Below are 17,892 nucleotides of genomic sequence, written 5' to 3'. Positions count from 1 at the left end.
TAACTCGGAGGCGAGGAGGTAGGCTTTTAGTTTGGTTTGGAGTAAATCCATTTGGACTGTTTCTTGGATGTCCATGGGAAGAGAATTACATGCAAGTGGAGCAAGAAGAGAGAAAGAGCGGCAGCGAGAGGAAGAACAGGGAGGACGAGGAGCCACAAAAGTCGAGGCAGAGCAGAGATTTACGAGAAGGCTTGTTAGAGTTGGATTTAGGAGGATAGATACAGTGGTTCCTTACCGTGGATAGATTTGTGAACCAGGAGAAGAAATTCAAATCTGGCCCTGTTTTGCATCATCAGCCATCCAGACTGGCGACGGTGCGAGGAAGTAGGTGTAAAAAGTGAGGGAGTTCAAAGAGAGTCCTGGTAGCAAAGTTAATGATCTTGTTGAGAGGAGAGAAAGCATAGTTGAGAAGACCAAAGAGGATGCTGGCACAATAGTCCAGTTTAGAGAAGACAAGAGTGGTTAAGCACTGCTTGGTGATGTTGAAAGGAAAGAGGTGGCAGATGTTCCTAATATTTAGGAGGTTGAGGCAAGCTGCTGTTCTAGTTTTGGAGATGAAAGTAATGAAGGTGTGAGAAGGGTCATAGTTGACACCAAGGTGTCTAGCTGAAGAAGAGTAGCTGAGAGTGTCAGGTGGGTACTGCATAGGCAGAGGAAGAGATGAAAGAGCCTTTGGCAGGGAACAAGAGTACCTCTGTTTTGGCAGAGTTTAACATCAGAGATTGCAAAGCCATCCAATATTTAATGGCAGAGACAGTTGGACATTCTGATAGAGAGATCGGAGGAAAGTTCAGAAAAAGAGAAGAAGATTTGAGTGTAGTCCACGAAGAGTCGGTACGAGAACCCAAAGGTGGAGATTAATGCCCCAAGAGATAGGTGTAGAGTGTTAAGAGGAGCAGGCCCAAGACAGAGCCTTGTCGAACACCAACAGGCAGAGGAGTGAGTTGAAAGGTGTTGTTGCTCCAGAAGACAGAAAATTGTTCAGGTGCAAGGTAGGATTCAATCCAGACAAGGGCTTGATTGCAAATCTCAAGAAGAAAGAGTATTAAGGAGATCAGAGTGATCGACAGTGTCAAACGCAGCAGACAGGTCAAGGAGAATTACGATAGAGGATAGGTTGGAGTGCTTAGCAGAGGCGATGAAGTCGGACCCATTCTTGTGAGCAGTTTCCGTGAAGCGACAGGAGCGGAAACCTGCTTGTGGGTTTCAAAGGTTGTGGATGTTTACAGAATTGGTAAGAGGATTGAACACAACCCCTTTGAGCACTTTAGAGTAGTGCAGAAGGAGAGACACATGGCTAAAGTTAGCCGGTAGTGTCAGGTCAGTCCTTTGCTTTTTTACGACAGGGATGACTGTAGCTGTTTTGAAAACAGAGGGAAAGCAAGCAGAGTTGAAAGACAGGTTGAAGATTTCAGCGAGGTGGGAGGTCACAAAAGGGGCAATAGGCTTGATTAGCTAAGGAGCAAGAGGGTCTGATGGGGTACAAGAGGGATTAGCCTTCATCAGTACAGCTAGCACTTTGACAGTATTAGCATGACTAAAGTGGGAGATAGAGGCAGAAGATGATGGTAGAGGAGGCAGAGAGTAAAATGTGGGAGGAGCGAGTGTGAGGAAGGTCAGGAGAGACTCTCTAATTTTGGACATTTTTGCAGCGAAGTATTCAGCTAGGTCATTAACTGTGATAGTCAAGTTGATAGTCATAGACTTAGGAGGAGTGAGGAATGAGCTTAAGGTGCCCTGTAACCAGCGATGATGGTTGAAGTGAGTCAATGGGGGTTAGGTAGAATTCTTTTTTTGCTCTATCAAGGGTGGACTTGAGAGAGTTCAGGGCAGAGAGGTAGAGTTGCAGGTTCTAATGCAAGTAGGTGCAACACCATTTGCACAGCAGCCAATGCATGTCTGTGCAGAGAGAGCGTATGAATGGGGTGACTGATATTTAGTGGAAAGAGAATCAAGGAGTTGCCCAAGAACATCAAAGAATGGTCCAGTGGGACCAGGAGGGCACTAGATGGAGATGATGTTAACCGAGTGAGGCAGAACAATAGTAGAGATGGCGATTTCAAAAGACGTTAGATAGTTTGGAATTGTGTAGGGCCACGAGAGTGGCAGTTTCAGTGATACCAAGAAGGCCTGGGGGGGGGCTGGATTGAAAGTAGTCATTGATAAAGGAAGTTTTATTGCACACAGAATGAGCATTCCAGAGTGCATGGTTCAGTTGATGAGGTAAGGCAGAGTAGAGAAGTTGATTCTCAGAGGAAGAGAGGCAAGGTGGATAGATGCTAGAGAAGGTATTGTTAGCTTGTCTGCATTGTTTGTTGGAAGGAGGTGTAATTGAGATGGCATAGTGGGAGTTTCGAGTTGTGAGTTTTATAATAGGGATAGGAAAGTAGGAAGTTGTAGCATGGTTGGAGAACGCATAGCAAGAGGTGAGTAGGAGGGGTCGCAGCAGCAGCAGGAGTGAATGCATTAAAGGTGAGTAGCACAGTGTAGAGAGACAGTACATCAATTAGGATGCTTGGGGTATTCACAGGTGCAACAGGGAGAAAGGCAAGAGGCTGGTGAATGGCTGGTGTTCTCCCTTCACTGTTCCGCCCTTAACGAGAATACCCCTAGGAAGTTCAGAAGGGATGACAAACACTATTCCATTAGTCAGTGGTTGGTCTCTCTGATATTGTCCGTGGCATTACTGGGATGAGATGATTTCTTCCTAATTGTTGTTCCCAAAGGAGACTCTTATGGCTTTAGGCTGGAAATGGGGTTAATCCAAGACGGCTGCATAAAAACTGAGAACCCTCTTTGGGTCCAGTCTGTGTAGCCTCTCCTCATCTTTCGATGCATGTGGAGGTGGATAAAAGACAGGCAAGTCAATGCTCTGCGACACATGGAACTCAGGGGCTACTTTAGGTATGAATTTAGGAGACACCTTAAGCAAGGCTTTCCCTTTGAAAAATTGCAGAAAGGGGGGCTTGCAAGATAATGCTTAAAATTGACTCACACGTCTTGCTGATGTGATTGCCACCAAGAAGGCTGTTTGCAGGGTAAGTAGCCCAATTGGACATGAATGCACAGGCTCAAAGTGAGCCGCCAACACAAATGTCAAAACTAAGTTTAAGTCCCAGTCCAGACCACAAATGGAGTAGGGAGAAACTTATTTAAAAGTCCTTTCAGGAGTTGGGTCATAACCGGAATTGTGAAGAAAGACCCTTGATCCAGGGTTAAAAACAGACAAAGCTGCAAAGTTGCCTTTGGATATACCCATTCTAAGGCCTGACAAGGCCAATGACAAAAGGAACTCCATCACTGAAAGGTGCAAGCGACAGGGTCCATCCTGCGTTCACTGCATCATGCCTCAAATCTTCTCTGTGTGCACATGTACAGAGATCTTGTAGATGGTCTGCATCTCAAGTACCTCATTCAAGAGGTTCCAGTCATCATACCTCATCCGCACAAGACCCATGAATGTAGGTTGAGGGATTCTGGGTTTGACTGAAGTACCCATTGAGCAAAGATCTCGAGAACTTCTTGACACACTTTCCACTCGTGTGAGGCTGTGCTCTGCTTGCTAGGAGCATCTGTCTGCCCGTATTTTTGCGCCTTGAACCACTTGTGGATAGGTGCGCTATAAATAAAATATCATACCCGACCTTCCCACTGGGATAGGAGGTCCAGCCGGTGAGGCAACCAGGGAGGTGGGCAGATGGTCAAGTCCAGGTGTTCCGAGTACCATGTGCTCCTAGCCCAATCCGGGTTGATCAAGGTCATGGTTGTTTGAAACCTCCTCAAACTACTGAGAACACACAGGATGACAGGTATCAAAGGGAAAGCATAGTGGAGGTCGAAGACCCACTACCCCAAGAATGCTTCCCGTAGTGCACCTTTTCACTGGGAATTCTCTCGAGAAAAATTGTCTGCCCTTCCTGTTGGCCTTCGTGGTAAACTGATCCACTGTTGGGGTACCTCCCTGAGCAAAGATCTCGAGAACTTCTTGGCACACTTTCCACTCGTGTGTGAGGCTGTGCTCTGCTTGCTAAGAGCATCTGCCTGCCCATTCTCTGTTCCTGCTAGATGGACAGTGAAGTGGAGATCTGGTTCTACAGCAACCAGAACCATAGTTGCACCGCCTCCTTGCACAGGGCCAGAGACCGAACACCAACCTTGTTTGTTGAGGCAGTGCATGACCATTGTGTTGTCCATTAGAACAAGGACGTGCTTCGGCTTGAGGCAAGGCACAAAGGCCATCAGGGCTAACCTGATCACACGTATCTCCAGCCTGTTGATATGCCAACGGCATTCCATTGGTGACCAGAGGCTGCTCACCTGCAGGTACCTGCATTGAGTACCCGAACCCTTCAGAGACGCATCCATGACCACCTGGGCCCAGGGCCATGGGGGCCAAAAGGGCTTCTCCTGTTGTCATGTTTTCTCTGCTGGACCACCAAAATAGGCCAATGGCCACTGAACTCAAGACTCTGAGAATGTCCCTCATGGCATCGAAGTGCTGGGATCACTTAACCCTCTACAGCCACTGAAGTGATCGCATTTGCAGTCTGGCAACAGAAAAATGCAGGAAGCCATGAGACCTACGAGGTGGAGGAAGGAGGCCTCTGGTAGACTGTCATGGCCCTGGAAAAGCTTGACTATTTGCCAGACACTGGTGACTGGTGACGCTGGAACCTAAGGCGGAACTGGTGCTGTAGGCGCCTGCAGCGTTGAGACCAGAGTTGTACTGGCTGCAGCCATTTTAAACATTAGAAGCATTTGGCTCCTTGAAAGCTTCCCACTTTGCCTTCGATGCACCCGGGTTAGGGCAAGTCTTACTTCGGTTTTCCAACTATTCGATAGCGTTGCTTCTTCTTACGGGAAGACGAGTACGACGAATGATTCGGGAATGTGACCACCCTTTTGCCTTCTTGTGATGCCTGTCCTCTTTTTTGGGCATTGGGCCCTCAGTACCCTGACCCGACAACATGGCGGTTGAACGAGCTGGGGATTGTGCTGGGGGTCGCCTGAGTGCTAGCTTCCCCGATCACTCCCTCAACGACTTGGGATCCATCTGTTGACAAGAGCCACAATCCTCAACGGCATGATCTTTACTGAGGCGCCACATGCATATGCCATGCTGAGCAGTGATCGCCATCTTGGGGTTGCAGTCTTGGCAATGTATGAACCCCGCCGCGTTAGGAGCGGACATATCAGCAAATTCGTTCAAATCGGACATTTCTCTCACTAGAGTCGTTCCGAAAAGCAGCGTGCTGAGCATACAGAAAAAAGGAAATGAGGTTTGGGGGCAAGTGACATAGTATATATGATGGTTGGCGTCCCGTCTGGAGCCAAGTGACACGGTCTAGTCAGGAGGGATCAACGATCTATTCGAGTCATACTACGCGCCCTGTTGAAAAAGTTTTAAAGTAGCTGACGCTGGAAAGGATATCTGTCAGATGAGGAAGCTGATTCGGAATCTGTGGGAGAATGCAATCCATTGAAAATAGGAACTGAGGTAACTGGCTATGGTGTGAGCAGGGCTTGACTGGCCTATAGGGAACTCTGGAGATTTCCCAGTAGGCCCCGGCCCACTGGCATCTTTTGAGTGGTATTTTCAAATGTTTCCATAGGAAAAGGGTTGGGCTTGCTGAAAATGTGTAATATGGGGCCACTTTAAAAGGATTTCGAGAGCCTCTTTTGGTTCCCAGTCCATCCCTGGGTGTGAGCTATTTTTATTGACGCCTAAGCCTCGTTCAGTCTCGAAGATGGCTAACGGTGAGGGATCCCAACGCCAGTGCCACACGGCACCCCTTGCTGTCGAAAGGACTCTGACTTTTGCTGCCACAGTATACATGGGAGGATAGAAGCCATTTGAAAGAGAGGTGTTTCAAATGAAACAGGATGAATTGAGTACGAGGTCTAAATAGCCGGTAAGATAGCTAAGCGGGTTGAGCGCTCGCTGCTGCGATTTGAGCGTGATCTGGAGGTCGCAGGTTCGAATCCCGGCAAGGCCAACTGAGCCTATCATCTTTCTGAGGTAGATAAATGAGTACCAATTTCGGTTGGGTGATATTGTATGTAAATATGTGCTCTGTAAAGCGCTTTGGTTAAGGCGCTATAAAAATCTGCTTGTGCCCCCCAAACCACTCCTGGAATCCTCAGATGGTGATAAGTAATATATGTAAGAAAAGTAGAATACAGGGAGAGGAAGGAATGACAAAGCATGATGGCAGGAGAAGAAACACAGGACAAAGTAAAGCACCAAGAAGAAAAAAGGGACGCACAAGATGAGGCATGAAGCATGCCAATCAATAAATGTTTTTAGGACAGCATTGTACCATGCTAGTAGACAAAATGCATGCAGAAGTAGGGGATTTACTATCTGAATAGACCAAAACTACGTAAGCCGGAAATGGGATGCTTTCTGCCCCATTATTGGCCCGAAAAATAGGCATATTCAGGCAGTACGCATGCTTACTTCTGTTTACGAATTTCTCTTACTTGGCCAACACTCCAGCTAGAATCGCAAAGATCCGGAGCTCAAATAAATAGCTGGCATTATGTTACCAGGCACCCAGAGCCCACTGGAGCACGTTTACCTCCCACTCCATTCAAAAGCTGGAGTAGGAAAGACCCCATACTCACCAGCATCTTGGTCTGGTACACCTCCAAGCCCTCCAGGAAATTTGCCATGAATGCTTCTGGTTCCTCTTTCTTCTGCCCACGCCTCCGTTTCCTTTTCTTGGCCTCTTCATCCTCCCCGCCCACAGACTCTGCTTGGTCCTCTTCCTTGGCCTTGTCTTTCTTCTCACCGTCCTCAAAGCTGGAAAGAAAGACAGAACAAGAAGAGTAATGAAGCTGATTCGCTGGTCAGCCGTATGACATGCACATTTTGCTAGTTGATGTATTGTTTATCACGTGATTATAGGAACATATATTTATTTGAGTGAAAGGAGGGGGCAGGGTTTCAATTGTAATTTTCCCAAAGTGAAATTATGTTTCCTTTGAGAACGAGGCACTTATGGGATGTACATGATTCAGGCGTCATGTGTGAGGGGCATGGTCAGTTAATTTTCTATGTGATCATGGCGCTGCTTGTCATGAAACTGTAGTTCATTTGGAAGAATTGACATTTCTCAGCTCCGGTGCCATAGACATAACTGTTTCCAGCAGCTACATAATCACTTGCACTTCAGAGCAGTATGAGCCATATGGCTGTAATGAGTCTTAATTTACAGATATCTTACTAAATTGACTCTAGAAATAAGATCTAAACTTAAATATTTGGACCTTGGTTCTATGACCCTTAATGTTTCAACTTCTTTGATACCTTTGAAGATTAGCTTTTTGAGGGGGTCCTGCTGTGGAGGGAGTGGTGTTTTTGGAGACAAGGTATGATATAAAGTTATATCGAGGCATACCAGGAATTTAACAATGTGCAAACTCTGCGTTAGTCTGAGAAGAGAAGGGGCCTTATTACAAGTTTGCCGTTCCGGAAACAACGGTACCAGTAAGCTTGCCGGTACTGTTGTTTCCGAACCGGCAAACTACTAGTTCTGCTCGTGGGTGCCCTCCAACCCGCCAGGTCGGACCTCGCGGGCGAACCGCACCCGCTCACAGACCTTGACGGTACCACTGGCACCATTCTAAATGGTGCCAGTGCTACCGACCTAAATGGGAATGGGGAGTAATTTTTCCGGCGCCCAGCAATGGGAAACTACCGGGTCCGCCGGGGCTGTAATGCTCCGGTAATTGCCCATTGGCGGGCGCCGGGAAAAAAATGACTCTGGGGCCTACAGTGCAAGTGTCTGACTTGAATCTTTAAGGTCTTGAATCATCATCCTACATTGGATTCCTGCAAACCTCTACTATACTGTGACTATTTATAAAATATTCAACACTTGCCTATATAACCAGGTGTTTCTTGAGCCCTTGATTTTAGGACTTAGCGTAGCTAAGATTGACAAAGAGGCAATGAATGGCTAAGGCAAAATGTGTAGGGAAATAGGATTTGCAATTGTCCAGCAAGTTTCAGTGAGATTTTTGAACCCACACAAAACGAAGAGGGGCCATTGACTTTCTGAATGCCAAGCGGCATGTGACACATACCAGGTGTTTAACCCCTTTTGAACCACAGATGGAGTGAGGACTTTCTGCCCCCCAAGTCTCAGTCAGCAGATTAATGGGGATGTTAAGCCTTGTGGCCCTTGCAAAGCCCATGGTGGAAAGGGGCAGACTTGCAATGGTGTAGGGCCTGCCACTGTTCATTAGAGTTGGGACCAGGGCCCTTCCCAGCAGCAAAGGATTCGTGCACTGGCTGATCCTGACATCCAGGAACTCACATATGGTGAATTATCCTGTTTCTGGAAATGCCCCCAGAATCAGAAACTCAGCCCTGCCTGAAGTAAAACAGGTACCAGATCTCACCCTTCTCATGTATGAGTCTCAAAGGTTCCTCTTCAGGAAACAGATGGCAAATGGAGTCTGACAATCTGAACATGAGGCATGCAGCTATATGGGTCCCAGGCAGACAATAGACATTATACAGATATTATGTTCATTGTAGCATGTCAGGATTCCCCACATATGTTGCCCGGACCACATGTCTGTTCCACGAATAACCATAATTTATTATAGGTCGCAAAAACAGAGTTTTCGTTAGTCATGTCTTTTGTACTCCAAGGAACAATACCATGGGCCTCATTACGACTCAGGCGGTAAGGGTTTTACGGCGGCGTAAACAGCGCCGACCCTTACCGCCTGAGTACGAGGTCCCTTAGCGCCATGGCGGATTTAACACCTGCTTTTAGCAGGTGTTAAAATCCATGGCGCTAAGGGACCATGGAGTTAATTACGCCACCGTAATTTACGGTGGCGTAATTAACGCCTTCCCCACTCCCATTATGCCCTATGGGGAAAAATGGGAATGGGGAAGGGAAAATGGGAAAATGGGGATTTACCGCCCCGCCAAGGTTGGAATGGGGCGGTAAGTCCGCCTACCACCATGGCGTAAACGTAGTTTACGCCATGGTGGTAAAGTCACGGCCCAGGCGGTAACTTACCGCCTGGGTCGTAATGAGGCCCCATATCTACAAACATTAATGCTTCAATATACGTAAAGTAAGTTTAAACCTGCTACATTGTTATTAACTACTTACTAAATATACGTAGCATGATTTAAAGCACTTCATGAATACGAAATTAAAATACATATATTTAAATTGCTACATAATGTTTAGAGGACTCCTAATACCACAGTGCTTTTGAGTCGGGATCCTAGTCCATAGTTGCCTTGTTAAGCTAATCCATTATAACACATTTTATTAACTGTTGATTTTTTTGTACCCAACTTGGAATCTGTTTAGATCTAGAATGATAATCAAAATGGTTTCAACCCAGATCTACTAGTAAATATCAAAAGTTAGTTTTCGATTGAAGATTAAGAAATGAAGATTCCCTCCATATGTGATCCTAACATATCGTTTTTTCTTTCCCTCTTTATTGTACGTTTGGTTATAATACAAACCTTAAGCACCTTTTCAAATACAATCTTAAAAGTAATCAAAAAGCTATTTTTAAAATACAGCTCACAATTAATTTCCTGCATAGATAAATTATAAAGAGATTAAACATGTTTTACCATTTACAATTCATTTTAATAAAATAATATCTAATTCATTAAATATAAAACTCTACTAGTCAATATGAAAACATCATTCCATGGAAATTAGTTATAAACCTATGCGAGGCACTGGAGAAGCATTAAATAATTTTAGGGATTCCTTCCAGATGTTATAGGCAGCTGTGGTAATTACGATGGAATGGGCAAAAGTGTGCTCCAGAGTTGATCTGTTTCAATCTGCTCAATTTGCTTGACAATGTTGCCATAACCCCTGACATGTTGAACATTTAGTGAACCGCAGGCGCATAATATATGATGACTTGTTTCTATTTTGCTCCTACAGAGACGACATACTTGCTCTTCTAATGGGATTTTTGACCAAGCCCCAATATACTCCATTGTAGGAAGAATATTTAGGCACAAAGATAAAATAAAGCGCTTTAAGTCAATGGAGCAAAGTTTGATTAAGTATGTTTGGGGGGTATTTAGTGTGAAACTATGGTGCGGGTATTCGCTATAGCTCTTTTTCAGAGATCATTTTTCAATATTGTTTACTGTATCCAGTTTCTTCAACTTGGTCTTCAGAATTGCTTTTATATTTTGAGCAATCAGCACAGTTTCAATTGGTATTTCCAGAAATGTTAAATATTGAATTTTAGTCTCCTGCATTGATATTGATATTGATATTTTATTTCTATTGCGCTCGTACACAAGTGTTTCAGAGCGCGACAAGGCAAGGGAGGGGAACAGGGGAGAACAAAACAGCGATCTTACTAGGCCCAGTGACATTGAGAACACGCAAGTGCATGGGAGAGGGGGAGGGGAAAAGTGCATGGAAGGGGGGAGAAGTGGAAAGTGCGAAGCAGGGGAGAAAAATATAAATAACAATAAATAAATAATAAAGGCAACAAACAGTAGTAGTGCAGCCAGCAATTTGCAAGTGCTAGGTTTAAGGCAGCAGACAGGGTAAGTCTGATAAGTGCAGGAAGAAAGGGGGGGGCTGTATCGGTACAGATACATACCCCAGTGCAAGGGGTGGCCCGGAGGCAGTGCGGGAGGGTGGCAGGGTGAGCAGATAATTGGGCCCGGAGGACAGAGGGTGGCCAGGTGCACAGTGCCAAGAGAGAACAGATCAGCCGGAGAGAGGGGGAGCGAAGACAGAAGAAAAGAGGATGGTCTTGAGGTGCTTCTGGAACCGGAGATGGTTCTCCTCAAGTTTTAGAGTGGCAGGGAGGCTGTTCCAGAGGGAGGCCCCAGCCGAAGACAGAGATCTACCTCTAGCTCGTTTCTTTGAAAAACGACTGACCCTGAGGGCGTTGGAGGTAGAGGAGCGAAGAGCTCGAGAGGGGAGGTATTTGCACAGGGATAGCTGAAGGTATTTTGGACCCAGGTCCCAGAAAGCCTTGTGGACAATGCAGAGGGTTTTGAATTTAATCCTTGCATCCACTGGGAGCCAATGGAGAGATTTCAGAGCTGGAGAGATACGATCCCAGGGCTTGAGGCCAAGTACAAGTCTTGCAGTCCTGTTCTGGATTAGTTGCAGAGGGCAGAGAGTAGAGGCGGGTGGATTTAGAAAGAGGCTGTTACAATAGTCCAAGCTAGAGAGACCCAGAGCTTGGGATACCATGGGCTTCTGCGGGAAGAAGGTGAAAGGTTAAGAATTAGAGTTCATTCAAAAATATTACAACTATTGTTACCAGTCAAAGGTTTCTTAACTATTATACTCATCAATTTGTTTGAAGTTAGTTCGATAAAGCTAACTTGAGGTTAATCATTGTATGCTGTAAATACCACATTGAAATGAGGGGAAAAAAGCCCAAATTCCATTCTTAATGTTTCAACAGTAACAGACGAAGGGAGGTTTATTAATGAGCGTAGGATTTGCCCTTCAATCTTATCAAGCCATCTTACATGTCTGTATGGTAGCACTGACAGACCATACATTAAGCTTGGTATGATGCTGACACAGTAGATTTCCAGCAATCCCCCAATGTTTTGACCCCCTCTGATCAGCACCTGGAAACTCCTCCAAGACACATGATTTTGGTTTTTGGGATGTTGATTAAGGTGAAGGTTTTTGCAGCAGATTTAGCAAGAGCGTTGATCGATGTTAAATTGAATATCGAATATCGTTATTTTGAATGCCTTCCTATTAGTGACAGATGTATGTTACAGTTGGAAGCAAGGTTATTACATGTAGCAGTGTGGGGACGGGAGAAGGAAAGATGTGCCTACAGTGTTTTTATGATCATTGACAAACCACGGCTGTTGGTGGGTTCCCCATGGGTTTTTCAAAGATGGCCGTAATGTTTACCATGGAATCCCTCAGGGTAGGCACACCAATGAAGCACTGTTGCTTCACCTCTCCAGACAACGTCCAGTCCCTGGTGGTAAATGAAAACATCCTAGCGGTGGGAAGGCCACCAAGCTGGGGTGAATGAACAAGGCATGTCCAGGGCCTGAAGAAGCCAAAGTCTCCACATTCGTGAAGAAGTAGCATAGTACCATCTTGCCACTTATAAAGGTTCAGTGAAACAGCATATTAGTCCAAAAAGGGCTCAGCACGAATTGGTGATGCTATACAAATAGAAGTCGTTTACATCTATCTAAATGGGTCTGGATACAGGCCTTGGCAAGTAGTGTTTGGAGTGTCATGTGAAATGAGTTTAGTAGTCTTCACGCGCCATGCAGTGTGTGGGTGATGGAGGACAACATTTCAAAAGATTCTCAGAGAACAATTTGCACAAGTGTAAAAAAGTTACTTACTCAGCCTTCTCCGATTCCTGTTTGCCGTCGTCTTCATGTCCTTTTTCTGCCGCGGCAGCCTGCAAACAGAAGATAACAATCGTCCTTTAAAAAGCGATCCTTTTTGATTTCAATATTTTTAAAGGGAATCATTTAGCTATTCCCCATTCTCTGGCACTTGTACTCAGTGCCTGCTCCTCTCATCATGCAGATTAAAAGCTGCTCTGCGGCTAAAATAATTAGCTTGAGCACGATTTCTGAGAGTGATACAACAAAGCCCTTTTCAAGAATTCTTCCTAAGGCGAGTTTAGTCAAGGTGTCTTTCTGATTGGTTGCATGCAGTGCTCAGCTCTACTCGACATAATCCGCACCACACTGCCATGAAAACGCCTTCTTCAAAAAGGTGGAGTGTGCCATTGGGAAACCATGACGATTTTTATCAGGCTGACCTCCATGCTGGACTGGTAGGGTCTGCGTAGAATCTGGCACACTGACATGAGACTGACTCTTTTCACTCCCTTACTGCCTTTCAGACATAATGTTTTTGTGTGAATTCAACCAATTTCCCAATAGGCTATCCAACTATTTCACTTTTGGGTCCAGCTTGGTATACATTAGACCTTCCAATTCGCCAGTACAGGTTGCAGTTCAAGATTGAGTGCCATGATGGTGCTTATGCCGGATAGGCTCAATCACTCTACTCATTCCCACCATTGATCACTCACTCTGGCTGCTTCTTACTGAGGTTGTGACCCACAGATCCAAAGGCTAGATTGTTCATTTATGCTGGCTCTGTTGGGGTGAGAAGGACCCTGTGACATTCATTCGGTGAGGGGATAGTAAGTTTGAGAAACCTGAAGGTGTCTCACCCGCTAGTCCACAGGGATCTGTCATCAAGGTGGTCAGGACACAGCCATCGCTTTTGGATCCAGTTCCTGGGGGTGGACCAGTGCGTGAGGGGTCTTCGGGGAGTGTAAGTGGGACAACGGATGGCGAGGTGCGGTATCCCCTTCTTTGTAACACCTTTGCCCCATCCTACTGGGCAGGATACTTAGGAACTCAATCCGCCCCCTCCTTTTCCAACACAAACACTTTCTCATGGACAGCTAATTTTGAGAGAAAATGGACTAACACCTGAGTCGTATACCTGGCATGTCCCAATACAATACTCGAACAAGAAAACAAATGCTGCTGCCTAGGGTTGATACCTGGACGGTTACATTATTTTGGATCAACCAGTAATTTAAACAGAGCTCTAGTCAAGTTGACTTATTTTGGTGACAGAAGAAGCACACAGACCAATGTGAAATGTTTGAACAAAATATTGTTTTACTATTAATTCATGCTATAAAGTCAAAAAGTAATGAAAACAATGATGCATGAAATTTCAAAAGGACAGAGTAAAAATAAATAAGCCAAAACTTAAACTTCAGTGCCCAACATATCATATCTCAGATTTTAGATATGCTTCTCCTAATGGGAAGAGATACTGAGGTTATCAGCTAGTAAAAAGAGATTAGGTACAGTGGTGAATTCTCAAAAGGTGCAAAGGCCCAGTGTTAAAATGAGTGTGAAGACCCGTAGGTCTCCACAGAAGGCGACAAGGAAGAAATGGAGGAAAAAGACAAGGAGAAAACAAATCCAATGGGAATACTTATTGTACACGTTCGCTTATTTATTGACGAAATCAATAAACATTCATTTAGTTTGAGCGAAGCGTGTCTGGATTATGTATCATTCAAAGATAGATTTGCATCTCCAAATCGTTACCAAGGACACTGACTATTGTCTTTGGATGCACAAATTAACCCTATAACAAATGCAAGTAAAAGTGATATTTCCTAAACCATAGGTCAACACATTAGTAAGTGGATCATTCTTATCTCATTTAAAATAAAACAATGCATTACCCAAATAAGTTGTCCTTTGCTGCTGTTTCTTCAGTTTTTTGGAAAAATGTGCAGAGAAGGGTCTGTCCCAATACAATGGTCAGGAAGGGTCAGGCAATTACTGATCATTACACACACCTGACTTCCATCACACTTCCCCACACGGATAAAAGGCGGAGCACGAAGGTACACTCTGTGCAATGCAAAGCACACAAGGAAGCAGCAGCCCCAAGATGGCAGTTTAATTCAAGGTGAAAGACGGCAAGACCGAAGAGGATTGCAAGGAGGGAAGTGCCCTTGGCCTTTTCAATGCAAAACCGTTAATGTCATGAACCTTCGAGTATAGGAAATGTAAGACCAGGAATGAAGGCTGAAGAATCCTCCATTGTGTGTCAGAGGTACCTGAGGCTCTCCTGGGTCGACTGTCAAGGTGGGGAGAATCGTTTGCTGCCGTGGTACTGTCCATGGCTCCTACAACAAAGCAGCGCCAGCAAAGTCAGCACAGCCGGTGAGTTGGGGAGACTGATACCAAACTGGTCTGTGTTTAAGTCAAGGTTGCAAGTGGCAACATTTTATAGTGAAAACTGAAGAGAACAGTTTATGAAGTGTATGTGACAAGTGACGTGAACATAATTAACCAGCGGATGAGTGATTGAACTTTGAAGCCAAGAAACAATACCGTAGACAGAGTGGTCCGGCACCAAACAGGCGCTCAGTGGAAAGTCTCTGTTAGGTATCCAACTGAAAGGTGACAAATGTTAAATGTGAAAAGGAGTTGTGAAATCGAAGTGGTCCTTCAATGGGTCAAGCCAAACCCTGTGCACATTCAAAAGTCTTTGATAGTAAGAATATAAAGAAAGTAGATGAAGTTGGTACAAACCCGGTGGAGGGAGATCAGCTAAAAGCTTTGGTTAAAGAAAACTTGTGTCAAGAGTTACATTTGGAACTGAAATTGGTCTGAACCCAGCAGAGGCAGACTAATTGTGTTAAAAGGGATCTGAGTCCGGCTGAGGGAGAACCTGGGTGAATCGTGAACTACCATAGAGATTGAGTTATTGTGAAGATCTGAAAGAGGAAAAGAACTTATCATTTATTTTTGGCATCAAGCCCTCTGAATGAAGAGACTTTGAAAGGCAAAGAGACTCAGGCACAGAAGGCCCTGATGCTAAGGATTGAACTGCATCCTCATGTTAGAGAACCCACACACTGTGCTAAGCTTGAGTCAACCACATTGTCCCGTGCTGAAAAAGGGGTTAAGGGAGGCCAAAAGCCTGAACATCCTGACATATCATTCTGTGAACACTTCTTTCATTTTCGTAACACTCTTTCCCACACTTTTTGTATTTAGAGGTAAGGATTGGCAATAGGTTTATTAGTATAGGCCCTTTCATTTTGACAAGACACCACTAGGACTGTGTTATTATTATTTGATGGTCATAGCTTGCTCCCATCTGTAGATTTAGGATTAAAAAGGCATTTTTGAAGTTCAATAAACACCCTTGAACTGTGGTCACTTGTGTCTGTCTTAATGTTGATACCATGCCTTCCTTAAATGTGGTGTCAGAAGTGGGATGTGACTCAATTGAAACAAACTGGGGAACCCTAAAATTCCAGAAGCTTAGTCACAGAGCCTAAAACCCTCTGTTGCCACAAAAGAATCAATAGGCTTTGATATCTGTAGCAGCAGAGAAGCTACTATCCCTCCAGGGAAAAGGGCAATGATTCCCATAGACTTCATTTTGATACCCCCTCCTGGGTGTTACATATGATTGGTTCAGTCTAGACGTTCTAGAAGGCGTCATAGATCCCCACTTCCGGGGAGACATGAAGGTTCCCTTACAGAACCATGATGAAATTCCATTTGAAGTACATTGTGTGGACAAAATTGCATAGGGAATTCTTGAAAAGGCTCCATTTCCTCATTTTAGAGAGAGTGAACTGGAAGATACTGAGAGAGGTACCTTAGGCTTTGGGGAAGCTGAAGAACCTTCTATGACTGAAGATAAAAGGGAAGAAGAACTTACAATCTTTCCCGACCTAGCCTTCGCCCAGTGAAATGATCCAGCCCTCACTGAGGCATTCTTACTAGCAATTGCCAAAGGGGAGGGAGTAGAGAAGGGAAGTCTTTTTTTTCTTCCTAAAACAAGGATTGCTGTATATAAAGGAAACATCCACAGAAGGCCTAAGTAAAACTCAGTTAGTAATCCCCAAAACCCACTGGAAGATCGTACTAAAGATTGCCCATTTTCATCTGACAGGGGGACAATTAGGACAATCTAAGACCCAGGCCCATATTAGTGGGAGGGTTTACTGGCCAGGTATCCATGCTGATATATAAAACTTTACTCAGACATGTGAGATATGTAAGAAACCCAGTACTCACATTCCCTTGCCTGCCCCTCTGAATCCTTACCAATAATAGAAGTTCCTTTCTCAAGGATCAGGATAGATATCATTGGACCTTTGGAAACCTCTAGACTGGGTAAGAAATATTTCCTTGTGATTGTCAATTACGCGACCAGATACCCCGAGGTGTTCCCCATGCGGAACAACACCACCCAACAGATTTTAAAACACCTATTACCATATTCCTTCAGAGTTGGTTTTCCTAAGGAAATCCTGATGGATCAAGGATCCAATTTCATGAGCAAGCTCATGGGTAATGTTAAGGAACTGCACCATATCACCACCATAAGAACTTCAATTTACCATCCCCAAACAGACAGATTGGTAGAAAGATTCAACAAAACACTCAAAAATGATCCTGAGAAAGTTGGTAGATAAGGACGGAAAGGACTGGGACCGTTGGATTCCATGGGCACTATTTGCAGTAAGGAAAACCACGCAGGCATCCACTGGATTCTCTCCTTTTGAACTACTTTGTGGTAGAGAACCTAGAGATGTCCTCAACATGCTCTGAGAGACCTGGAACGAAAGAGAAGTGGCACCCATTCCCCTTTCGCAAACTGCTACCAGATAGCGAGAGCATATGAAACTAGTCTATACTCATATGGAAAAAGCCCAAGCACGACAAATGTCCACCTATGACAAAAAGTAAATCTAAGATCGTTTTCCATAAGACAAAAAGTATTGGTCCTCTTGCCTACTTCAGAAAGCAAACTTGTCTCTAAGTGGCATGGGGCATATGAAATATTGGAACAAACAGGAACCTGTACTTATAAGGTAGCACAACCTGACATAAAACAAAAGACCCATCTATACCACGTAAATCTCTTAAAAGAGTGGAAGAAAAATCCTTCTGCGGCCAATGCCACAATACTATCCTGCTTGGTACTAGAAGAAATAGATGCCTTTGAATTAATTCCACAAGAGCTATCTAAACAACAAGAAGAAGATTTAAAAGATCTAGTTATAGCATTTCCTGACTTATCACTATATTAGAACACCCAAAAGAAAATTAGTCCATCTGAAACCATATAGACTCCTGGTAGCCCATAAACAGATAGTGGTTAAGGAAGTAAATAAAATGTTAAGAGCAAACATTATCAAACCCTCTTCAAGCCCATGGTCCTCCCCTATAGTATTGGTCACAAAACCTGATAATTCCTGGAGGTTTCGCTTAGACTTCCACTAAGTTAATGCCACCTTCGATTTCGATGCCTATCCCATGCCACGCATCGACGACTTGATTGA

General features: G+C 44.5%; 1 protein-coding gene across 7 annotated transcripts in view; it reads right to left on the bottom strand.

Annotated features, from left to right (window-relative positions):
- Window positions 1-17,892, bottom strand: part of RYR3 (ryanodine receptor 3) — a 1,751,462-nt gene that overhangs the window by 179,559 nt on the left and 1,554,011 nt on the right. For all 7 annotated transcript variants that reach the window (XM_069638568.1, XM_069638566.1, XM_069638573.1 and 4 more), the window contains 2 exons: window positions 12,371-12,429; window positions 6,628-6,805 (listed from right to left, as the gene is read on the bottom strand). In XM_069638568.1, the coding sequence (XP_069494669.1) occupies window positions 6,628-6,805; window positions 12,371-12,429 (237 nt within the window). The remainder of the gene's footprint in view (window positions 1-6,627; window positions 6,806-12,370; window positions 12,430-17,892) is intronic.

The sequence above is a fragment of the Ambystoma mexicanum genome, chromosome 14 (assembly GCF_040938575.1).
Source record: "Ambystoma mexicanum isolate Mex_15411 chromosome 14, UKY_AmexF1_1, whole genome shotgun sequence".
Lineage (NCBI taxonomy): Eukaryota > Metazoa > Chordata > Amphibia > Caudata > Ambystomatidae > Ambystoma > Ambystoma mexicanum.
This window is presented reverse-complemented; position numbering and strand designations above follow the sequence as displayed.